The sequence below is a fragment of the Theobroma cacao genome, chromosome 5 (genome assembly GCF_053813885.1).
Source record: "Theobroma cacao isolate CCN51 chromosome 5, ASM5381388v1, whole genome shotgun sequence".
Lineage (NCBI taxonomy): Eukaryota > Viridiplantae > Streptophyta > Magnoliopsida > Malvales > Malvaceae > Theobroma > Theobroma cacao.
The window spans coordinates 44877786-44903984 of NC_142643.1; the positions used below are offsets into that span (position 1 = coordinate 44877786).

The window sequence follows — 26199 nt, forward strand, 5'->3', positions numbered from 1 at the left end:
CTAGTGTTTAAGCATTAATGTCAAACCCAAGCTGGCCTTTGAGATTTGCCAAGCTCAGCTCAATCAATCAGACTCTTTGGGAGAAATTCAGTGGGTTAGTACTTATAGCTGAAAAATTAAAGTGATAGTAATAATAGGGATGTTAATAAGTAGGGTAATCATTAATTTGAATATTTTAATTCGAATCTTATTAAGAAGTAAGGTACTTGAACCCTACAACTATCCAAATACTTTTAAAATTTACTATTGAAATCCAACCTTTATTTTTTTATCTTTTATTTTCATTCTCCCTATAATTTATTACCACCCAAAACCATTCACTTAAGACTTTATAATAAATAGAAAGTCCTCATGGCATGCATATATATATATATAATTCAAGCACTCGACTCTTTTATTACGGGAAATAAAAAATTCTTTCACTTTTTTGAATTAATCATAATGATTTCACTAAAATTCTATATATGTATAGATCATAATACATGATAGCTATATATAGAGATACTTTTAAAGATTTTTACACACACATAAAATCATACAAGTAGCTTAATAATAATAAACTAATGAGTTACTGATATCTCTCACTGCTTAAGCAAAACCTAAGTGGTTGGCATATCTCTCACTACTTGAACAAAACCTAAGTGATTGAAGATATTTTAACATGAAGCAAGTCACACATATATTTTACCATACAAGATTCAAATCTCTATGGATTATCAAGATAACTCTGCGACAACTTCACATTCTATTATTCTGTATTTTATTTAAACAGGTTGCCGATCACGTTTTCAATCTCCTCGACCACACCCACTGCCTCGTCCTCATTCTCTTCCTCGCCCTCCCCATGAGCTTCCGATGCAAAGTGTAACGGTTTTTGTGGATGTTTTGACTTTCTTGTTGTAAACACAGAAATGTCCTGCTCTTTTCTATGGATGGTGCATTCCAAACTTGATAAGCTACCTTTCCTTGCAGCACTCAATCCCATCCAACACTGCAATTTTCATTTCTCAAATAAGTTAAACAATATGTTAGTTTCACTCATTCACTCTCTCGTAATTCAAATTGTTCTTTTGTCATATTTAAGCAAGTTCACCTAATTTATTTTTCACCCTTTTTTAAAATGAAATGTAAATTGAATTTTAAATATTAAGATGTGGGTTTCGAGTTTGAAATTTATTTTAAAGAATAACAAAGAGAGACTTGCGATCGTTAAACAGAGTATTGAAGCTTATGACGACTCAAACCTTTTCATTGATGGTAAGATCCTCATGCAACCGAATCATGTCCAGAATCCCAAGACCTTTCTTGTTGCAAATTGCCTTGTCGACCCTTTTATCCCTTTTGAACAATTCGAATATTGATTGAAATCCTTGGATGGCGGCTAGATGCATAGGGGTGTTTCCTTCATAATCTTGCTCATTTACAAGACCATTCGAAAGCTTTCTTGTCTTAATTAGAATGAACTTGACTGCTCGAACCTCGCCATTGTCAGCAGCCAAGTGAAGAGCTGTCCGGCCTTTGTTATCTTGCATATCCCAAATATCAGGGCACAGTTTTGCCAGTATTTTCAATGCTTTCACTCTACCTGCTTTGGCAGCAACATGGAGGATCGTCATGCCTTCTCTGTCCCTAATTCTAGCAACTGAATCAACTGAGACTGCTTTGTTTTCATCATCGGACTCATACGTCAAGAACAGATTGAGAATGTTGGATTTGCCTAAGAATGCTGCATAATGAAGGGGAGTCCATCCGTAGTCATCGCATTTCTCGATTGCTGATGGGTGTTTTTTCAGCAAGGCTTTGATGAAGGCTATAAGCAAGAAAAACAATGATACGAAAAGGATTATTTTCATGTGCAAATGCTAGTGTAAACATAATTGGAAAGGATCAGAGAAGCATTTACGTACCTTTACTTATGCGGGTAGGCAAGACCCAATTTATCAAGATATAAGGAATATTGAAGATATTCCTGAAGCAATTTAAATCGGCATAAGCTTTCAGGTCGGCTATTGCTTTGGGAGGATGTTCCATCAAAAGCATTGCCAAATATGGAAACAATTTGCGAACTACAAAACAAAAAACAAGTAACAAAAGTAGGATGATCTAATAACATTTTCAATGCAATAGACATTGCAATTAAGTGAAGGAAGACTCTTATTTATAAATTTAAGATTCATCCTATTTTTTATTGATATGACATTCTACCAAAGATTGCACTCATAAGGATATCATGATACTACCTATCACAGGTCCATATTTTCAATCAAAAAATATATGTGGAAAAAGAATTTTACTTATAAATCCAATACCTGTTTCATCTCTTACTAATACGAGATGCGTGACATGTGTACCTATATCTAATATGAAGCTACTAAGAAAAAAAAACACAATAATAAAGAAAAATAAGTTATAGCAATTCATGATTTCTTGAATAATTAAGGAATGTATAGTTAATTTGATATATAGATATATCTAGCTAGCTTGCTTTTGATAAAAGGATGGAAAGTTTTGTAAAAGGTATACCTTCACTTTTTGAACGAACAACAGCTGCATGCAAAGCGTTCATGTTGTTTCTTCCATCAAAAGAGCATTCATCAACTTGTAAGATTAGTTTAGCAATATACTTAAGTTTTCTATCCACAGCCAGGAAGAGTGGGGATTCCCCAGCATCGTTTGTAAAGCCAGTTAATCCCGGGTCTTCCTTGATTAGCATGTTCACAACTCTATAACGGTCGTTTTTCACAGCTTCGTGCAGCGCTGTTTCTTTCTCCAAATTCACCATCCTTCGCAGCAGCTTTTCTTCTACTTCTGCTCCTCCTTCAACTCCTCGGCTCGCCGATGATATATTCGAAAAATCTATGAAGAATTTTACCATTTCTTCGCTGCCTAACCTTGCTGCAACGTGCAGTGCAGTGTTACCTTTTGAATTCCTTTGATGAACAAGTGATGGCTGCGTTTTGAGGATCTCTTCAGCCATTTTTTTCTGATTGAATTTGGCCGCAACATGAAGAACCGTGTCTTCTTGGGTTGTTACCTTGAGAAGAATACTTGGATCCAATTCGATTAACTCACTGAAGGAAGTTCGATCACCAGACATAACAGCTTTGTATAGTTTAGAATCCATTTCTATCAGCTTAGGGAGGGTTGCTGTTTGCATTCTGTTTCTGTCTCTCTATTTAATATTGAGAAAGAGTGCTAGGTGAATGAAGGGGCAAGGATTGCTAGCTAGTGGGAATTCTATTGATTGGAAATAGAATTTAGGTTGGGATATAATGATTAGCCACTGGGGACTAAGGACCAAGGAGTCTAACATTATTTATTTAAGTGTAGAGAGGATCCTAGCAAAAGTTCTTTATAATTTGCTCACCAACATGCTCCAATATTAAGCAAGTTTTAATGTATTCTCTCTTTGATTCCTCCCACTCAAAGTGTCAATTTTATTTTATTTTTTAAATTATTCAATTCAAAATGACATTTTGTATAAACAAAATACACCCTCTATTTTATTTTGTACCTCTTAATTTGATTTTGATGGGCTTTAAGATTTTGTTTTGATTTTGATATATTTTATAATACAATTGATATTTCTTGATCTTTAATGTCAAACAATATAAAAAAATCATAAAAAATCAATTTAAAATATAAAAGGATAAAAATATTAGGTATCTAAAAAAAGAACATTATTTGAGATATCGACAAAAATTTAAAAAGAGATATTATATTAGAAGAAAAAAAAACTGATATTTCAACTTAAAAACAATGTCATCTCTATATTAAGCTAAATTTATCATTATATTGAAGTTCAATATTAAATTTTAGCATTATATTTAATTTTTTTGAATTTGCTGTTATACTTTTGATTTCATTAATGTGCTTTTTTTTTTTCTAAAATATAATGAAATAGAAATATTTAACAAAATAATCTATTAAGCTAAATGATGAATGCCATGGGAGTCTTTGGCCAACTAGGCGAGAGACTCGAAATGGCATCCCGGGGTTGAGGAGTAATAAAATCAATTTTCAAAAACAAAAAAAAAAAAAAACGTAAATGATGAATTTTGTTGATTTCTGTTAGTTCCATTATCCCACTAAGGGCCAAATTCCTACCACCCCCAACCTTCAACTCATAAAAGGCTAAGATCACATTAATGTTGACCATTAGGTGAAACTTTTATAACTAAAATCAAGGTCCTTGTGTTAAAATGCCAAATAACGGGAACTATCATCTAGATTCTTTTAAGATACTACATCCCCTTCCTCATAAACGTCACTATATCGCCTTCCGTTTTCCAACTACCAGGAAAAGGTGCAGGCCGCCTTTGTTGGGGCACGATTGTTCACTTTATGCTTGTAGCTACCGGAAGAATTCAGAGCATTGAGAGAATATGGGGGGAAGTGGTGTGCCCCCCATTCGCCACCGTGTACTTCATATATCCATCGCTAATTTCTGGGGGTTTCCTTTTGCTCATGATTTCTTTTGACAAAGGGGGTCTAGCCCCGCTGGTCTGTCTCCTTCCTCCCTTAACCATTCAGTGGGAAAATTAAATATTGATCTTCATCATTTCAATTCAGCAATCAGGACTCATTAGAACCTGGTGGAGGTGGTGATGCTGATTGATGGTGGTGTTGTTGGTTGGTGCACTTAAATTTTTTGATGGTGCATTTGGAAATAGTGGAGAAATGCAATGGAAAAAGTGCGGTTATAATTTGCCAGAGAGGGTTGGATGTTGGTTCCCGTTTACCCTGAATTCATTGGCAACCAGCCAAGAGCACGCCATGGAGAATTGACGCAGGGTTGTATATCATGGGTCCCCACCACGTCCTGAAAGCCTGGTTTGGGGCTAGCTTGCTGTCAGCTAGTGAGATGGAAATCCTCACTTTTCTTTTGGGAATGTTAGACGATCATAATGGTGGAAGATAAGCAGGCGTGCAATCAATTTACCAGGTGGACACTGGAGATTGGTAATGAAGTTTACCTTCTTTATAATGACAAATTCTAGTTGCAGGAAACCAAATGCACTACCCCAAGAGTAACATGTTGATTTAATAAGTCTATCAGGGGAAAATATTGTAGTTTTCACATTGATTGGTATATAATTTTCCTGTTTAAAAAGTAAGGACTGAATCTTCTTTTCTCTAATTAAATATATATATATATATATATATATATATATATATATATATTGTGACTTTCAAGCAGCTTCTGAGTTGAATATTATCTGTAAAACCCAAGTGAGCAGGACAACACCCTGCCATGGTCGCCTTGAATTGAAAGGAAATTGTCCTGCAAAGTGGTTTTCTCCAGAATTGACAAGAAATGGTTGAAGTGACATATAATCTTGAATGGCAGACCATGTACACATTGGAGCAAGTTATAATTTTTCCAACCATATCATCTAATAAATTGACGAAGTTCATAAATATTGACTATATATATGTGTATCCAATGGAAAAGAACAATAAAAATTCACAAGGGTTCGAATGATTTGGCTCCTTTGAAATTGTGCACATTAATGGACAGTTTTGAAGAACTTTTCACAATTATAAGACTGTTTTAACTTGTAATGAGTCTAATAATGAGTTGATGATTATATCTTTCAAAAACAAATCCCATAATTGGTAACCATTCGTTGCTAAATAAATATGGAAATTGGCAAACATGGAAAGTGGCAGATATTTGAGTATCTTGGTCTAGACATGGATTTAGGTTAGGTAGATGAAGGGAAATTCTTTTGGACACTGTCAGGCTTTGGGTATGCATATATTGGGAGTGTGCTAGGTGACTGAAGGGGAAAGGGTTGATTGGTAGAAGTTTTGAAGTGGATGGAATTTATGTTGCCGAGGGGAATATTAGCCAAGATCTTTGATTCTTAGTTGGAAACAGTGGAGAGATTGGTGCACTGGACTTTTGGTTGTGCAACAAGAAGATTTTTCCTTATCAAAGGAAAAGGACTGAGTTTTTCAGAATCTTTATAATTAATGTGGGTTATCTTTCTTAACAAAAATCTGAACCTCATGCACAAGTTTAATGGTTAGAAACATAGTCCCCTACATTTCACTGGCCTGTCTTACCTACTTTCAATAGCATCGTGAAGAGCTGCTGTGCTTTTTGTTTCTGCAAATCCCAAATATATGGACAAATTTCGCATAGCATTTTCAACATTTGAACTCAACTTTTTTTGGCAGCAAATGGTGGACAGATATGCTTTTGGAGAATGCATCAAAGACTGTTGAGCTTATATATCAAAGACTGTTGGAGAATGAAGAATAACCCATTTACCAAACTGTGCTGCATAGTCAAGAGGAGAGTCATGAAAACAATTTTCAAGACTGTTGAGCTTATTGTTGTAGAAAACATATGGTACATGAATGCATGAACTTAATATCCTTAATGCTACTGAGACTTAGTGTGTCAAAGTGAATAAACTGAAGTACCTTTAAATGTTCCATTCTTTGTAGTCTAGTGATTAAGAGTTTTTAAGTCCAGGCTAAGTGCCTGACTTAAAAAGTCAACACAAAAGCACAATCACACTGCATTTATTCACAAAATGAAAACAAAAAAGTACAAAATCACACAAATAAGTTCATGTTACATAGTTTTGACATTTATTTGAGATAAACAAGAAGCTGGAGCCCAAAGAAGGAACATCCGATGGAAAGAACTGCTTTAGCCAGCCCGGAAGAATCAGCTAATGCTGCATAGGTGCCTGAAACAAAAGCTATGACCATTGCAGTAATACCATAACTTGTTAATGATGCGGTGATATATGTGTAGAATGCGACGGCATCAAGCTTTTCCACAAATGACTTGCAATAATGGACAAACATTGATGTGGTGGAGAAGCAAAAGGCTAAGGCATTTGCTATCACAAATACCCTGAAAGCAGTTTTCCTGCTTAGAATTGCCATGCCCTCGTCTGGGCCATCACTTTTGTAGCCACCAGGCATGGTGAAACCTGCTGCAAAGGAGACAGTGGCGATGAGTGTTGTTACCAGCAAGTTGATGCTGGATATATGCCGGAGTTGGTCATAAGTAGGCTTTCTTATTCCTGCAGGCCCCGGTTTCCTATTTGCAACTTGTCGTTGGCCTTCAACTTGTCTGTCCCTTGCAGGGTCTCTTCCCTCTGATTGTTGTGGCTGCTCTAGTTTTCTTGCCTCAATTGATTTTACTTTTCGACCGTTCTTGTTTATTGTTTGTTCCAAACTTTCAAGACCACCATTCTTTGCAACACTCAATGTAATCCAAGTCTGTAAGTATCTCAAATACATTGGAGTCACATTTCAAGTTTAGAAATACCTTTACTGTTTATCATTTATTCTGGTTCATATGTAGCTAACTCATGATCTCCACATATTTTTCCACAAAGTTTAACATACCGTACTAATCTCTTTCATTTCCATCAATCTATCCGGCAACTATATCAAAAAATTATTTTCTCCGTTATCTCAATTTTTTCATGTAAATAGAAAGTAAAAGGGCAATCATGAGGTCATACCTTTTCGTAGTAGCCGAACTCCTTATTCAACAGGAGAATGTCGATAACAGTGAGGCCCTCCATGTTTGTGGCTGTCTTGTCTACCCTACTATCTTTCATCAGCAATTCAAAGATTTTGTGATTATGTCTTTGGATTGTTGCGAGATGCAAAGCTGTGTTACCTTCATTATCTTGCTGATTTATAAGGCCATCATGAGAAAGAACGAAGTCAAGAATAAACTTGACAGAATCAAGTTTTCCTTTAGCAACAGCAAGGTGAAGAGCTGTTTGGCCGTTATTATCTTGTAAATCCCAAATTTCGGGAAAACGGTATGCAAGCATTTCCAATATGACTACTTCACCTTCTCTGGCAGCAATGTGAATGACAGACATGCCTTCATTATCTGTAATATAAGCAGTTGAAGAATCAATCAAAAACAGCTGGAAAATGTCCACTGCACCAAAGTGTACTGCATAGTGCAGAGGAGTCCATCCGTACTCATCGGTTTCAGAGAGTGCAGACTGACATTTTCCCGTCAAGAATTCAATGAAATCTAGGCCAAAAGGAAAGGTTAATTAAACATGCTAAGTTAGAGCAGGAATTTTTAGGAGAAAAATGAAAATGGATTGATAAGTATTTAATCAGAACATTAATGGGCGTGCTATGTTGAGATTTGCGATGCATTTACCTTTGTACTTGGATTTAGCTATGGCAGCCTGAAAGATGGTGGAGGGTCCAAAGGAAGAGAACTTGGCATAATGCTTGAATGACATATTTGTAATGTAATTCATAGGACTCTGAAGCGTCACCAAATAGGAGGATAATCTGACAACTGCAAGGTTAATAAGGTAACAACAATAAGCTTGGCTACCAAAAACTTTCCAACGGCTTACATTCCGCTGGTTAGAAACAGATAAAGAAGAATAAATCAATTGCTTAACTATGTTATTCAACTCTATTTTATTGGATATTTCCTTTTCCAATTCAGTTTGAAGCAAGTGAGCACTAGGGGGTTTTTTCACTTAGGAAGGAAGGTGTCTTGAATTTTTATTTATTATTATTATTATTTTTTTAGTGTTTCTTTCTGTTAGTTCTTTTTTGATTGGGGTGTAATTTTTCTGATTGCTTGGATGTTTTTTTAAAAGATTCTTCTTGTTTAAGTGACGGATTTTGTCATGGACGTTTTGGGATGGGTGGATTTTCGAGGAGGGGGGATTTTTCTTTTTTAGGGTTGGGGGCCTTGTTTTCTTTGGGTGGTTCTTTTGCTAGTCTTTCGCAGATTTTTTCTACGAGTTGATGGGTTCTTGTGTCCTCCTTTTGGATGGTGCGTTGACTCTCCCTTGCTTCAGCTTTACGGAGGACTTTTTTGCTTGGATCATGTTCTTTAGGGTGTGTTGGTATGGCGGGGAGTGGGGATGTGTTTCTGAAGCTCTTGCACTGAACCTGTGATGAATTCGATGTTGTCTAGGTTGGCTTGTCTAAGATACTGTGGTTAATGCTACTAGGAAGGGTTTTTGTTGATGATACGATCCCTTGGGGTTTTTGTTTCTGTTTTGCGAATTGCCAAGTTGCTTTTGGATCAAGGGTCTCTTGGATTCGATTGTTTGGAGTTTACTGTCCGTTGGACCTTCTTTCTAGTCCTCTTGCTGTTTGTTATCACTAAGTCTCTGTTTTAAGGCTTTTCAGTCTGATGATTGGTGTTACTTTTGTTTTGAATGGTCTTCTCCCATGTTTCCTAAGTGATTCTTTTACTGTGTAACTTCTAGTGGCACGAGTAAGGTTGACTTCACATGATAAGATCCTTGCTGTGAGAGTGTTGTCTTGTTTGTTGGGTTGGGGGGTTTTGTTATTTGCAATCGAATAGATTAGGGCGATTTTTGTATTCTGGCACCTTTTCTTGTTCATGGTGCTATGCTGCCAATTTCTCTTTGGGCAGATTCTTTTTGGTACAGGTGTACAGGTTTCATCTAGCCTAGGCAACTATTATGCCATCAAGAGTCTTTTAGGCAATTAAGACTAAAGACTTGAAGTGGCAGGTTGAAGGCTGGCTCAATAAAACTTCACCTTTAAAAAAAAATGAATAAGGTGAGAAAAATAACCTTCATCTTGTGACCGAACAACAGCTGCGTGTAAGACATTCATGTTGTTCCTACCCCCAAAAGAGCAATCTGGAGCAACTTCCAAGATAAGTTTAGCAACATCGACGTGTTTTTTATCCACAACAATAAAGAGTGGGGACTCCCCAACATTATTTGTAAGAAGTGCCAAATCTGGAGCTTCTTTAATTAGCAATTCCATAATCTGATAATGACCATTTCTTGCAGCATCATGGAGTGCAGTGTCTTGCTCCATATTCACCATCCTTATAAGGCTCACGTCTGCTTCAATTTCCCGACTCATGTTATTTGCACAATTTATGAGGACTTTAGCTGTCCGTAAACTCCCCAGCCTTGCTGCAATATGTAGTGCAGTATCACCTTTTGAATTCTTTTGACACACAAGCAACACCAATTGTGGATATTTCATGATCTCTTCTGCCACTTGCTCCAGATTATACTTGGCTGCAACATGAAGAATGTTGTCTTCCTGTGCTGTCACCTGGAGAAAAACTGTTAAATCCGAGCTTGCTAATTCCTGTAGGGAAGCAATATTAGTGGTTATTACAACTTTATATAGTTTAGGATCCATTTCTTTGGATTCTTTTCAGTGGTCTCGGTAATGATTGCTGATCTCCTCAAAGTAATGCGTATTTATAGGAAACTCTCATTGAACCTTACAGTATTAAGGTGAATAAAATACGTAGGAGATGAAAACAATTTACGCATTTTAGCTTTCGATCATATGGCATTGGCATAGAACCAAAACTTCCATGAATTTTCTGTTTGTTATCATATTCGAAAGGGTTCTACAGGCAACTCCAAACCTGCCGGCCGGAATCCAATAAAGACAACAGGCAAAGTCTCTTTAACTTTTCTTATCCGTTTAGTCTGATTGGGGCTTGTAGGAGCCACACACAAATAGTAGATAAGAACTGTATTGGAACTGCAATTTCTTGCGAAAGATCGCCTGACGCGTTTCTTGTAGTACTAGAGCCAAAGTGCCAATATTTCTTTTGTCACGAACTCACGAATTTGCTGCTACAATGCATCCCATAAGTATAACAAATGTAAAGAAGGATGGAGTTCTGCATTGGTTTTCACTCATCGGCTGTCATTTCCACAACATTTCATATGCATATGAATTCTTGGTTTTGGCAAACAACATTGACACCCTTCATCAAGAAAGAGTTGTTTTTGGGTGTTTTCTCTTTTTAATAATTAAGCTGAGAAATATGTCATTGTCACAAAAATTCCATAGTCTCAAAAGGGCCAGACCAAGACTATAATCCCAGCATCAAAAACCCCCCATACTCAATCATAATAGAAGAAAAAAGAAAATCCCCTATTTGGAAACCTGTCCTCATCATAGAATCATAAAATCAAACACCAATTAGGTAAAGTTGAAAAAAAGACATAATTGCTCTAGACATATGTAGACTTCCATATTCTAATATGAAATATTAGAATTCCAAGTTGTAACGTTTGTGCCGAAGAGCAACATTTTTATTGTTTAGATATTATTGTTATTATTATTTGAAAAAAGATATTATTATTATTAGTATATTATTATTGATTTGGTGCAAGAAAGGATTTGGATTTTGTTTAACGAAACTATATGAATTTACTATTGAGCTAAAGGTGTGGATGTTATTATACAATTAGTCAAGTGTAATCTATGTACAATAATTTGTAAAAATTGAGTTTTTACACTTTGTAAAATGGACAATGTTAATTCAATAATTAATGATGTTAAAAATTTTCTATTATCTATATTATTATGTATTATATTTGACTATAATGACATGATATTGAATTTGATGATATGATAATTATAACGTGAAATCTAGAAAAAATGTAATGATTATGTTGATGCGACGTTAACTTTTGAACCTAATTTACAATTTCTAAAATCAACTCGGGTGAGTTATCCCTAATCACAATACCATATTTTTTATTTTGAATTTTCGTTTCTATTTTCTTTTTAATTTTCAAGTCTGATTATAATTTAGGGTGATTTCAGAAAGAGATAATTGATATTTCATTCCAATTACAACATTGGTTTGAAGGATAATCGATAGAGAATCAAGAAAAGGGAAAAATCGAGAATAATCAAACAAATTGTCCAAAAAAATATTTGGATTTTTTATTCATGTCCACAAGGTTAGACAAAAAAACTTCATTGCATAATTATTGCATCATTCTTGGTTGCCCATGCTATTAGATTCAATGTCATATTAGTACAATCAAATAATATATCAGCATAGATAATGAAAATTTTTTTTACACTATTAATGATTTAACTGATATTATCTATTTCAAAAAAATACTAAGACTCAATTTTTATAAATTTTTGTACAAGTATTAAATTCACCACTTTAACAAAATATAAGGAGTAAGTGTATAATTTGATCTTATAATTTAGATCGTAGAGTTTCTACTTTATTATATATGTAATTCATTTTTTATTTTAAATTTAAGAAAAAAATAAATATCAGGTATAATAATAATATAAAATAGATTTTACTTCAATGTTAATATTTGAATTTATGCACTTAAACATTTAACTGAATTGTTGATGCATGCTTTTATCAAAGAGTAATGTTAGAATTCCCTCCTTTCTTAATGTCAAAAATTTCAAGCCGATGAGTGGACTTACTCTCGAAGCTCTCAACCTAATTCTGTTTGACCTAGCCGACTGAAACTCCTTCTTTTAAGTGGCCAGTTAGGAGACCTTGCCATTGCAAATTAATTATCCCAGGTATTTCAAATCAATTTCCAGGTTGAATTTGTGCAGGTAAAGAGATTTTTCAATGAAACCCCCCCATCAACATATAATCTTATAATACCCACACAAACTCACTCATGTTCACACCATGTGAGAGATACACAGTTGAGCAGATTATTATACTATGTAATTATCTTTGAATTAAGGTTGTTTAGTCATAAAATAATCATATTATTATAAAGACAAATCTGGCCAATAGGAGACAAAATTTCTGCATGACGAATTGTTTAGAAATTTCCCTGGGCGTCACCAATAGGGGAGACAAGACAAGTTGAATGCTGAGTATTGCTTTATTCGAAAGAAATAGTCAACAATGTCTAATTCTGACCAATAGTTGATAATTTCCCATTAATAGAATAAAATGCCATAGGCATCTATCAAGTGTGGAGCAGTTCTTTAATTCTGCAACGAGGAATCCTACTAGTTATCATCTAATACAGGTTTTGAACTCAATTTATATTTAGGGTGGTGGCAGGTTCATATAGTTATCATCAACTCTTGCACCAAAATAAAAAATGGAGGATTGAATTTGCTGATCCTCAATCAAACAATGGAATGATCAGCTACCATCTAGAAACCATGTTAATTTAGATAATCCCATAACGAAATAGCAAGTCCCTGAGGTATTTCCTAGGCTGCTGAAGTCCTGGAATTTGCATGCTTATTGGATCAAGAAACCAGCAGGCATAGTAAACTAACAAGAAGCAGCCCACCACTATATAACCCATCAGGCGCAGGCCATTGGAGTTGGCAAGCTCCACATACATGCCAGACGCAAATGCCAGTAGCATCCCGAGAACAGCTATGAAAATCATCACCTCTGCTAGACTTGCGTATCTTGAACGCAGGTAGTAGCTGAATTTAGAAGTAGCGAATTGAATGTAAACTGTGGCAATTGAGAAAATAAATGCAATGGTGTTGAATATTAAAAATGCTTTGAAAGGCGCTTTTTGAATGGATTGCGCCGTGCCTTTGTCAGGACCATCTTCATTGTAACCGCCAGGCACCATGAAGGCTGCCTGAAATGTGACAGTGGCAATGAGCATTGCTATCAAGAGATGGATTTCAAGTCTACTTCTCTTCACTGTTTCATCAGAAGCCTCATTTGTAGTGTTTGAGATACTCGTGTCGTCATGTTTCCCCCTGGCAAACAAGATGTTTGTGTCCTTCTCCTCCGTTTCTCCAATCATCTCTCTCTTCAGATTTGTGTTAACCCATTTTTGCAAGGCTGGTAGTCCATGGGTTCCCCGCAGCCAGTAATGTGTCTTTGCAGTTAATAAAGAAAGCTAACAAATGCAAATTGAATGGTGTCAGTTAATAGGACTATAGTTAGCATTGCAAGAATCAAATTGAACTTAATCCATGCTTTCAATTCCATGCCATGTTCTCATAAGAACTTGAACCTCTAAGTTCAGTACTTAAACCATATCTGTGTGCAACATGTCTTACCTTTCTTGGTTGAAGAGAGAAAATGTCATAAGCAGTTAAGAGATTGTTATTCACCGCAGCCCTCTCCATTCCTCTGTTCCGCGCAAGAATTGTAATGATATTATCTCTCTTGTAAATGACAGCCAGATGCAGAGCCGTGTTTCCTTCGTTATCCTTTTCATTTATAATGCCTTGAAGCCTTGGCATCTCTAGAATGCGTCTGACCATTTTTTCCTGTCCACTTATGACTGCAACATGAAGTACAGTCCGGCCCTTCTTATCGGTAACCTCATGAACATCAGGACAGCATTGAACTATTAGTTCAACTACGTTGGTGTGGCCTCTAAATGCTGCAACATGGAGTGCAGATGTCCCATCTTGGTCCACAATATAAGCAGTGGAGCTATTACCCTGTAAAAGAAGTTGAGTTGACTTAAGGTCACCAAATAAAGCTGCATAATGCAGAGGACTCCACCCAATTTGGTCAGTTTCGTTCCTTGAGTTTGGTACATTCTCCAATAGTATTTTCACAATATCTGGCATTGTTCAAGGAATCAGATTTTTCAGTTACACAATAAGAGACAGGGGGTGGGGAATAATAATCTATTTCAAAAGCAAAAAATTAATAATAATAATAATAAGGAAAATCTTTGAAAGGATATATAAAAACTCCTTCAGATTATGGCCCATTTGTAGAGATTGTCTTAGGTGGTTTGCTGGATAGGAGGTTTATGTTGATGAAATTCATTGATGTTTCCTAACCATGCCATAAAAATCATATCCATAAAATTGGGCCATATCTCCAATTTTATAGTTTTAAGTAACCTGGCAGTTTGGCGGATAAGAGAGGTTTATACTGTTGAATTTGTTTGAATGTTCCTAACTCTGACAAAATCATATAAATTTGGGCCATTTGAAAAAAAAAAGTATCTATCTGAAAACAATAGTCTGCTAGAATTTCAACTTCATAGCAGATTTCTTCTATCATAAGTTCAACAATTGATGTTAAGTTAGTTGAAGTAATTACCATGCTGAGAATGAAAAACTGCGGAACGCAACGCAGTCTTCATGTTGATATCTCCATTGAGAGATTTTGGAAATGTTCCCAGGATTAAACTTGCAATCCTAGCGAATCCACCCCCTATAGCCAGGCAAAGTGGTGAAGCATTCGCGGCGTTGACCAAACCCAGCAATCCTTGATCAGCTTCCATTAGGCACTTTGCCACTGCAAAGTGACCATTTCTGACTGCAACATGCAGAGCTGTATCTTCTTCCAGATTCACCATCCTCAACTGCTTCCTCAGAGCACTGACGCCCGAGCTCTCGACATCCCTTTGTAGCTGTTTGGCGCAATCTACCAGAAGTTCAGCAATTTCTAAACACCCTATCTTGGCTGCAACATGTAAAGGAGACTCGCCTTTGGAATTGCACTTTAGGAGAAGGGAGGAACTGGAGTTAAGAATTTGCTGACAAGATTCAACTTGTTTAAACTTGACTGCAATGTGAAGAACAGTATTCTGCTGCTGTTTTGTTACTTGGAAGACATGGAGGTTTGGATCCATTCTCTTGAGGAAATTTAAGTTACCTGATGCTGCAGCTTCATACAGCTCCGGATCCATTGCTGAGGCAACACTCTTCTTCTTGCAAAGTATTGGCAGTTTGCAAGGCTCCTTACAAAGTAACAACGGGTTCTTTTTTTATTGCAAATTGTTTTCTCTGAATGCGCAGTCACATGCAGAGCAGTCCAAAACGGCAGGCAGTCAATTAAAACAAAAAAATAAAAAATAAATGCCCTCCATCATAGAATCATAAAATCAAACACCCATACGCAAAGTTGAAAAAGATATTCTGATAATTTTCCATCAGACATAGACTTGCAAATGTGATTATTCACATCAAGAAGAAAAGAATATAAATTGGAATAAACAGGAATTCAACTTGCTTACACTAGTCTAAAGTATCAAATTCCCGTAGTAACGTTTGTGCTTAGAGCAGCATTTTAATGTTTAATTAAATATTATAATAATTATTATTATTATTGATTTGAGAAAAGAAAGGATTTAAAGTTTACTTTCTAAATGAAGATACATGCATAAATTATTAAATTAAATGTTTCGATGCTATTATTATTAATTATTATTTATAATTAAATTCACATGTTTAATGCTTCAGCCGTAGGTCACTTTCAAAAATATTTTAATTTTAAATTCGCACTATATTACAATAACCACGGATAGCTATTTTGGTGGATGCTTATGTGCTTAACTTTTTGAATTAATAAATTTTCACATTTGGTTGAGAAAAAAATATTAATTATTATTTATAATTTGGATTGTAGAGTTTCTATAAGTCGCCCAGGCAGCCTATGAAAGCTTGCAAATCCAATCCTTTTGGGGCTTGGCTTGGGCTATGATTGAGATTTGGACTCAACTGGATCCAATTTGAATATTTTGATACTAAACTTTCAAGTTCTATTCACCTAACTATTCAATTTAAATATGATTCATATTTTTCTTAAGTTAAAGACGTAGAGTTCCAATCTCTTGTTTTTATTTTTATATAGAAAATTTTAAATCTATGAGTGCACTTGCTCTTCAAGCTGTGTACCTAATTGTGTTTGATCTAACCGACTCAAGCTTGAGCCACATACATCTCTAAGTAAGAATAGGTGGACTTTATTTTGAAATCGTCTAGTCGTTATCAAAATTGCCGAAGAAACAATAAAAATAAAATTTAGAGAAATCAAATAAATAAATAAATAAAGGAATTTACGTAATTTGACCATTTACCTATGTCCATGGAGTTAAATAGAATTCTACTATTATAAAAAAATTAAAGCACAATAAATTAATTTCTATAGTTTCCCAAACCAATCCAAAATTCCTTGTATACCCTCTTAAGAACATTTACCCATATCACTCATATCACTCTAGTTTCACCTAAACCAAAAAACAAAGTTATAAGGTGTTTCTCTCTCTAGGGCTCTTAAAGCATTACTATAGAGATTCATTTTTATAATATAAAAGTATAAAATAGAATGAGAATAGAATTCAAGATGGAACAAAAAGTTTACAACCATACAACTACTTAATGTCGTACACAAACAAAAATCCTAATAAAATAAGATTTACAATTCCAATCAACCTTAAAAGCAACAAATCTCCTCTTTTAATTTGAATTGAAACTTCTTAAACCTCTTCTACCAAGGAGGCACTCAAATATTGCAACTCACCAACTCCACTACTTTCCAACACCTTGAACAACTCTCCAATGTCAAGACTTTCCAACCCATTAGCCTTCAAAATTACCCCGACTAGACATAATTGAATCAAGTATCATCCAATACTTGATTCCATAAACGACCAATATACTTGTGTAGTTGTGAAGCCCATGACACTAATTGATTTCGGAAAGGGACAGATAGCATTTTCAACATTTGAACACAACTTTTTTTGGCAGCAAATGGAGGACAGGTATGCTTTTGGTTGATCAATATTGACTTTATATATCGAAGACTGTTGGAGAATAAAGAATGTCCCATTTACGAAACTGTGCTGCATTGTCAAGAGGAGAGTCATGAAACAATTTCAAGATTGGAGATGGACATTTTGCTTTTCAAGGCTACATCGCTAAATAATTTTCTACTAAAATGATTGTTGATTGATTGAAGCACTCTTACTGTTGCAGAGAACAAATGGTATCTGAATGCATGAAATTAATATCTTTAATGCTACTGAGACCTAGTGTGTCAAAGTGAATGAAGTGAAGTACCTTTAAGTGTTTCATTCTTTGTAGTCTAGTGCTTAAGAGTTTTTAAGTCAATTTTAAGTACCTTACTTGAATAGTCAACACAAAAACAGAATCACACTGCATTTATTCACAAAATGAAAAAAAAAGGCACAAAATCACACAAATAAGTTCATGTTACATAGTTTTGACATTTATTTGAGATAAACAAGAAGCTGGAGCCCAAAGAAGGAACATCCGATGGAAAGAACTGCTTTAGCCAGCCCGAAAGAATCAGCTAATGCTGCATAGGTGCCTGAAACAAAAGCTATGACCATTGCAGTAATACCATAACTTGTTAATGATGCGGTGATATATGTGTAGAATGCGACGGCATCAAGCTTTTCCACAAATGACTTGCAATAATGGACAAACATTGATGTGGTGGAGAAGCAAAAGGCTTAAGGCATTTGCTATCACAAATACCCTGAATGCAGTTTTCCTGCTTAGCATTGCCGTACCCTCGTCTGGGCCATCACTTTTGTGGCCACCAGGCATGGTGAAACCTGCTGCAAAGGAGACAGTGGCGATGAGTGTTGTTACCAGCAAGTTGTGCTGGATATATGCCGGAGTTGGTCATAAGTAGGCTTTCTTATTCCTGCAGGCTCCGGTTTCCTATTTGCAACTTGTCGTTGGCCTTCTACTCGTCTGTCCCTTGCAGAATCTTTTCCCTCTGATTGTTGTGGCTGTTCTAGTATTCTTGCCTCAATTGATTTTACTTTTCTACTGTTCTTGTTTATTGTTTGTTCCAAACTTTCAAGACCACCATTTTTTGCAACACTCAATGTAATCCAAGTCTGTAAGTATCTCAAATACATTGAAGTCACATTTCAAGTTTAGAAATACCTTTCCTGTTTGTCATTTATTCTGGTTCATATGTAGCTAACTCATGATCTCCACATATGTTTCCACAAAGTTTAACATGCCGTACTAATCTCGTTCATTTCCATCAATCTATCCGGCAACTACATCGAAAAATTATTTTCTCCGTTATCTCAATTTTTTCATGTAAATAGAAAGTAAAAGGGCAATCATGAGGTCATACCTTTTCGTAGTAGCCGAACTCCTTATTCAACAGGAGAATGTCGATAACAGTGAGACCCTCCATGTTTGTGGCCGTCTTGTCTACCCTACTATCTTTCATCAGCAATTCAAAGATTTTGTGATCATGTCTTTGAATTGTTTTGAGATGCAAAGCTGTGTTACCTTCATTATCTTGCTGATTTATAAGGCCATCATGAGAAAGAACGAAGTCAAGAATAAACTTGACAGAATCAAGCTTTCCTCTAGCAACAGCAAGGTGAAGAGCTGTTTGGCCGTTATTATCTTGTAAATCCCAAATTTCGGGAAAACGGTATGCAAGCATTTCCAGTATGACTACTTCACCTTCTCTGGCAGCAATGTGAATGACAGACATGCCTTCATTATCTCTAATATAAGCAGTTGAAGAATCAATCAAAAACAGCTGGAAAATGTCCACTGCACCAAAGTGTACTGCATAGTGCAGAGGAGTCCATCCGTACTCGTCGATTTCAGAGAGTGTAGAGTGACATTTTCCCATCAAGAATTCAATGAAATCTGGGCCGAGAGGAAAGGTTAATTAAACATGCTAAGTTAGAGCAGGAATTTTTAGGGGAAAAATGAAAATGGATTGACAAGTACTTAATCAGAACATTAACGGGCGTGCTATGTTGAGATTTTCGATGCATTTACCTTTGTACTTGGATTTAGCTATGGCAGCCTGAAAGATGGTGGAGGGTCAAAAGGAAGAGAACTTGGCATAATGCTTGAATGACATATTTGTAATGTAATTCATAGGACTCTGAAGCGTCACCAAATAGGAGGATAATCTGACAACTGCAAGGTTAATAGGGTAACAACAATAAGCTTGGCTAACAAAATCTTTCCAACGGCTTACATTCCGCTGGTTAGAAACAGATAAAGAAGAATAAATCAATTGCTTAACTATGTTATTCAACTCTATTTTATTGGATATTTATTCCAATTCAGTTTGAAGCATGTGAGCATCTGATGTATATGATTCTTTTATAGCTTTTCCATGGATTAATGAATAAGGTGAGAAAAATTACTTTCATCCTGTGACCGAACAACAGCTGTGTGTAAGACATTCATGTTGTTCCTACCCCCAAAAGAGCAATTTGGAGCAACTTCCAAGATAAGTTTAGCAACATCGACGTGTTTTTTATCCACAGCAATAAAGAGTGGGGACTCCCCAACATCATTTGAATGAAGTGCCAAATCTGGAGCTTCTTTAATTAGCAATTCCGCAATCTGATAATGACCATTTCTTGCAGCATCATGGAGTGCAGTGTCTTGCTCCATATTCACCATCCTTATAAGACGTCTGCTTCAATTTCCCGGCTCATGTTATTTGCACAATTTATGAGGACTTTAGCTGTCCGTAAACTTCCCAGCCTTGCTGCAATATGTAGTGCAGTATCACCTTTGGAATTCTTTTGACACACAACCAACACCAATGGTTGATATTTCATGATCTCTTCTGCCACTTGCTCCAGATTATACTTGGCTGCAACATGAAGAATGTTGTCTTCCTGTGCTGTCACTTGGAGAAAAACTGTTAAATCCGAGCTTGCCAATTCCTGTAGGGAAGCAATATTAGTGGTTATTGCTGCTTTATATAGTTTAGGAAGCATTTCTTTGGATTGATATGAAAGTAGAAAAAATGATAAAAACAAAGCTGGGAGCTGTAAAAGAAAGAAAACAGGGCAGTGGATGAAGAGAAAGTTGCTTCATTAGTCAGCAGACTTACGCATATATACAAGTATCAATCAGCTGACACTTGTTTATACTAAAGGACAGGTGTTAAACCTTTAACATGCACACAGACACCTCATGTCAGCTGATAAGTTTTACCTCAAAACCAGTACAACGAAGCAAAGTGCAACAAAAGATAATATAAATGCAAGTTGAGTCAATGCAAGCTTTATCTCTAACACTCCTCCTTAAAGTCTGCATTGACAACATTCAGTTTAGTTCTTAACATTTCAAATCTGGACATAGGCAGGGTCTTGGTCATAATGTCTACTAACTGGTTCAGAGAAGAACAATATTCAAGAGCAATTTCTCCACTTCTTTTAGCTTCTCGGATTGCATGGAACTTAACCTTTATGTGTTCAGTTTTTGTTAGGATAGTCTTGAATTGTGATTTAATTAGGATTGTTTAATTCTAATTAAATTAGTATACCTTATAAAATAGTCTTTAAATCTAGTTAGATTAGAATAACAATTCCTAATTCTATTAGGATAAGATTCCTAATTATATTAGGATAAGGTTATTGTATTTGATACTATAAAAGGACCCTATGGGTTAAAGAATAATAATCACCTAGATTTAGAGAGAGTGATTTAGGTGTACGTGGGATAAGGGTTATGAGTTTGAGACTGTTTCTTGTAATCTCCTGATTTTTCTCTTAGTGAATTTTTCTCTGTTGTTGTGCCCGTGGACGTAGGTCATCAAAAGACCGAACCACGTAAATTCTTGTGTTCTTGTGGGTGTGCTTGATTTCTTTCTTTCTTTATTCTATTGATTGGGTTAGATCTTGGGCAATTCTTTAGAGACAATTCCGCAATTTCCCAACAAACTGGTATCAGAGCTTCAAGGTCTTGGGTCAATCTGAATCTCGCTATGGCAACTTCGTCAACCAAGTATGAGATTGAAAAGTTTAATGGAAGAAACGATTTCAGCCTGTGGCGTGTTAAGATGCGCGCATTGCTAGTGCAACAAGGACTGTTGAAGGCACTGAAGGGAAAAGAACATCTTCCCTCGAATTTATCTGATGGTGAGAAAGATGACCTTATGGAAAAAGCACATAGTGCTATTCTCCTTGCTTTGTCTGATGAGGTGCTAAGAGAAGTCACGGATGAAGAATCTGCTGCTGCAGTGTGGTTTAAACTCGAAAGTATTTATATGACCAAGTCCCTGACGAATCGGCTTTATATGAAGCAACGATTGTATACTCTCAAGATGAGTGAAGGTACGTCCGTTAATACCCACATTGATGAATTTAATAGAGTTATTCTTGATTTAAAGAATATCGATGTTAAAATTGAGGATGAAGACCTAGCCTTAATTCTTTTATGTTCTTTGCCTCCATCGTATGAAAATTTCGTGGATACTATGCTATACGGCCGAGACACTCTCACTTTCGAGGATGTAAGGGCATCTTTAAATTCCAAGGAATTAAAGAAGAAAGTTGGTGGTATTCGGAATGAAAATCAAGCAGAAGGTTTGGTTGTAAATAGAGGTAGAGGTAAAGAGAAAGGCTTAGACAGAAAAGGTAAATCTAGAGCAAAAGGGAAAACTTGCTGGAATTGTGGTCAGAAAGGGCATTTTCGTCAAGACTGTATCAAATTCAAGGATGATGAAAAGTTTAATAAGTCTGAGAATACTGCAAACGTGGTTGAAGATGACTTTGATACTTTTGAGGAAACTGATAATGTTCTTGCAATTACTAATTGTAACCTGATGGATACATGGATCTTGGATTCGGCTTGTTGCTTTCATATATGTCCTAGGCGTGATTGGTTTACAACTTATCAATCTGTTAATATGGGCACTGTACAATTAGGAGATGATTTCTCTCTCTCAGTTGTTGGAATTGGCACAATTCGAATCAAGATGTTTGATGGTATGGTAAGAACACTTGAGGTAAAACATGTCCCTGACATGAAAAAGAATTTAATATCCTTGAGTTTGTTAGATAAGAAGGGTTACAAATATAGTGGCCAAGATGGTGTTTTGAATGTATCTAAAGGAGCCTTAACTATCATGAAGGGCAAGTTATCCGGTGACCTTTATTGTCTAGTGGGAAACACGGTCATTGAAACTGTTTCTGTGGTCTCATCTAATGATCCTGAAGATGATGTAACACGTTTATGGAATATGATATTTGGTCATATGAGCGAGAGAGGGATTAGAAAACTAAGTAAGCGTAGTTTGCTGTGTGGTCAAAAGAGTGGAAAGCTAGATTTCTGTGAGCAACATAGAGTGAAATTTAGCACTAAAACTCATCAAACCAGGAGTACAGTAAACTACATCTATTTAGATTTGTGGGATCCTTCTCCGGTGGCATCAGAAGGTGGATCATTATACATGTGGATCTTTATTGATGATTTTTCAAGAAAGGTGTGGACGTATCTTCTAAAGGCTATGAGTGAAGTGTTAACCACCTTTTTGCATTGGAAGGTATTGATCGAGAAGCAGACTAAGAAAAGGATCGAGAGCTTTCGAACAAACAAAGGTTTGAAATTTTGCAAAGGTGAAGTTGGTCTATTCTACAAGAATGAGAAAATCGTTAGACATCGCACTGTCGACAAAACACCATATCAAAACGATATTGTAGAATGGATGAAGAAAACACTTTTGGAGAGAGCAAAATACGTGTTCTCAAATGTTGGCCTAACCAAAGTATTTTGGACAGAAATTATCAACATGGCTTGCTACTTGGTAAATCGGTCTCCATCAACTGCAATTGAATTTAAGACTCCCAATGAAGGTTGGTCTGGTAAGCCCGCTGATTACTCTATATTGAGAGTGTTTGGTTGTCCTGTTCATGCTCATGTGAGTGATGGTAAACTTGAGTTGAGGGCGACAGAATGCATATTCCTAGGCTATGCATATGGGGTGAAGGGTTATTGGTTGTGGTGTACTGATTGTAAGTTCCCCAAGTTTATGGTGAGTCGGGATGTTACCTTTGACAAGTCTGCATTACTTTGTGGGATAAAGTCTAGAATTGCAAACACATCAGACCAAGAAGTTGGCAAGCAGGTGGAGCTTGAAATCAATGCTCTTGTGACAGTGCGAGATGATAGTGAAATCCAGAAAGAATTGCAAGAGGTACAAGAATTGGTATCTCAACGAAGCATTACTTGTATTGATGGTGATTTTGATTCTTATGTTTTATTTGTGGAAGTAGAGATTGATGAGCCTTACTTTTATCATGAGAAAATTACATGTGTCGAGTCTTCTAAGAAGATTGAGTCTCTACACTGGGATCAAACATGGGAGCTTGTGAAAACACCTAAAGTTACTATTGAAGTTGGCTTAGTGTGTGAAGGAGGTGCAAACATTAGTCGTACTGTGGTTGGCTTCTCCAAATCAGATTTTGCTGGTGATCTAGATAGTAAAAGATCTCAAACGGGGTATGTGTTCACTCTCTCAGGATCTGCAATCAGTTGGAAAGCAGTTCTTCAATCAACTGTTGCTTTGTCTACAACTGAAGCTAAATATATGGCTGTGACCGAGGCAGTGAAGGAGGCTTTGTGGCTTAAAGGCTTGGTTAGTGATCTTGGTTTTGAACAAACACAAACAGTTGTGTATTGTGATAGTCAAAGTGCTATACATTTGACTAAAAATCAGATGTTTCATGAAAGAACCAAACACATCCAAGTCAAGTGTAACTTCGTTCGAGAGATTATTTCTAAAGGTGAGATTGTAGTAAAGAAAATAGCTACAGATGAAAATCCGGCAAATATGCTAACTAAGTCAGTTTCTGGGATAAAGTTCAAGCATTGCTTGGACTTGATCGGTGTTCGTAGTGCTTGAGGCTCATTGGGGCAGTGGCGGTGTCGACAGAGATTGGTTCGTAAGGTGGAGCTTGGTGAATTCAAGCCTAAGGTGGAGATTTGTTAGGATAGTCTTGAATTGTGATTTAATTAGGATTGTTTAATTCTAATTAAATTAGTATACCTTATAAAATAGTCTTTAAATCTAGTTAGATTAGAATAACAATTCCTAATTCTATTAGGATAAGATTCCTAATTATATTAGGATAAGGTTATTGTATTTGATACTATAAAAGGACCCTATGGGTTAAAGAATAATAATCACCTAGATTTAGAGAGAGTGATTTAGGTGTACGTGGGATAAGGGTTATGAGTTTGAGACTGTTTCTTGTAATCTCCTGATTTTTCTCTTAGTGAATTTTTCTCTGTTGTTGTGCCCGTGGACGTAGGTCATCAAAAGACCGAACCACGTAAATTCTTGTGTTCTTGTGGGTGTGCTTGATTTCTTTCTTTCTTTATTCTATTGATTGGGTTAGATCTTGGGCAATTCTTTAGAGACAATTCCGCAATTTCCCAACAGTTTTACCATGAAACACAGGGTTTTTTGTGATAGCTATTGCAAATTTGCTATCAACAAAAATGTTTGTAGGAGTATTCTGTATAAAGGTAAAGTCTTTCAGAATCTTCCTCAACCAAACAGCTTGGTTGGTAGCAGCATTGGCTGCTATATACTCTGCCTCAGCTGATGATTGAGCAATCACAGCTTGCTTGTGTGAATTCCAGATGATTGCACCATTGCCTAAGGAGAAAATGTAACCTGATGTGCTCTTAAAGTCATAAGCACTGCTTGCCCAATCGCTGTCTGAATAACCAGTCAGATTGATTTCTTTTGCTCTTGCAAAAAAAAGACCATGATGCATACTGCCATTCAAACATTTGAGAATGCGTTTGGCTGCAGCAAAATGAATGTCAGTGGGCTCTCTCATGAATCTGGATAGAAGGCTCACTGAATACATTAACTCTGGTCGAGTTAAAAAAATGTAGAGTAAGCTTCCAATGAGACTCCTATAACAAGCAAGATCTTTGAGTTTACATCCATCATTCACGGACAACTTTTGATTTACTACAAGTGGAGTAGAAACAGGCTTACAGTTGCTTATATGGAACTTGTTCAAGATATCTTTTATATAATTTCCTTGTAAGACAAAAATGCCTTTGGTTGATTGGCATATTTGCATTCCAAGAAAGTAGTTCATCAGGCCTAAGTCAGACATGCTGAAATTCATCTCCATATCAGATTTAAACTTATTAATTTCAGCTGTATTGCATCCAGTAATCAACAAATCATCAACATACAATGAAATGATTACCTGAGCTTGGCCTTTTGAATGAAGTACATATAGAATAGCTTCATTAAAACTCTTCTCAAATCCAAGGCTTAATAAATAAGCATCAATCTTGTTGTTCCAAGTGCGAGGTGCCTGCTTCAGCCCATACAAAGCCTTATGCAGCCTATAAACTTTATCTGGTTCAGATTTGATCTTGAATCCTTCTAGCTGCTCAACATATACCTCCTCCTGCAATGTACCATTCAGGAAGGCTGACTTAACATCAAAGTGATATACTTTCCAACCATATGCAGCTGAAATGGCCAACAATAGTTGAATAGTTTCATATCGAGCTACTGGAGCAAAAGTATGCAGAAAGTCAACACCTGGTAACTACGAATAGCCCTTGGCAACAAGTCTTGCCTTGCACTTGTTCAAAGAACCATCAGAGTTAAGTTTCTTTCTGAAAATCCACTTTACTCCGATCAGATGTTGTTTTTCAGGTCTATCAACTAGTGTCGAGGTATTGTTTTGATTAATCATTTTGATTTCTTCTTGCATTGCAGCTTTCCATTCATCTGATTTTGTAGTAGCTTGATAAGAATCCGGTTCTGTTAAAAACATCAAACTTCTGTGATAAACATCATCAAGGCTTCGAGTACCTCTCATAGCATAATGCTCATCATCATCATCTGCATTTGGCATCTAATTTCCAGCTTCAGTTTCAGTTTCACCAGCTTCATGAACTCCA

General features: G+C 36.1%; 3 protein-coding genes and 1 pseudogene across 4 annotated transcripts; all 4 read right to left on the minus strand.

The window, feature by feature from the left end:
• Positions 1–682: 682 nt before the first annotated feature.
• Positions 683–3305, minus strand: LOC18600137 (uncharacterized). The gene is made up of 4 exons (XM_007030446.3): positions 2524–3305; positions 1908–2066; positions 1245–1810; positions 683–991 (listed from the first exon to the last, which is right to left on the minus strand). Exons 1-4 carry the CDS (start codon positions 3155–3157, stop codon positions 761–763), a joined length of 1590 nt encoding a protein of 529 aa, XP_007030508.2. The 5' UTR covers positions 3158–3305; the 3' UTR covers positions 683–760.
• A 3233-nt stretch (positions 3306–6538) lies between these two features.
• LOC18600138 (protein ACCELERATED CELL DEATH 6-like) lies at positions 6539–10164 on the minus strand. Its single transcript, XM_018121080.2, has 4 exons — positions 9576–10164; positions 8165–8308; positions 7497–8029; positions 6539–7248 (listed from the first exon to the last, which is right to left on the minus strand). Exons 1-4 carry the CDS (start codon positions 10162–10164, stop codon positions 6607–6609), a joined length of 1908 nt encoding a protein of 635 aa, XP_017976569.2. The 3' UTR covers positions 6539–6606.
• Positions 10165–12744: 2580 nt separating this feature from the next.
• LOC18600139 (protein ACCELERATED CELL DEATH 6-like) lies at positions 12745–15470 on the minus strand. The gene is made up of 3 exons (XM_007030448.3): positions 14816–15470; positions 13810–14324; positions 12745–13646 (listed from the first exon to the last, which is right to left on the minus strand). The coding sequence occupies exons 1-3, from the start codon at positions 15405–15407 to the stop codon at positions 12948–12950; spliced, it is 1806 nt and encodes a 601-aa protein (XP_007030510.3). The 5' UTR covers positions 15408–15470; the 3' UTR covers positions 12745–12947.
• A 2205-nt stretch (positions 15471–17675) lies between these two features.
• On the minus strand, positions 17676–20249 carry LOC18600140 (protein ACCELERATED CELL DEATH 6-like; annotated as a pseudogene). Its single transcript, XR_016026382.1, has 4 exons — positions 19932–20249; positions 19665–19866; positions 18620–19152; positions 17676–18371 (listed from the first exon to the last, which is right to left on the minus strand). The product of XR_016026382.1 is annotated as a protein ACCELERATED CELL DEATH 6-like (transcript).
• Positions 20250–26199: the final 5950 nt, after the last annotated feature.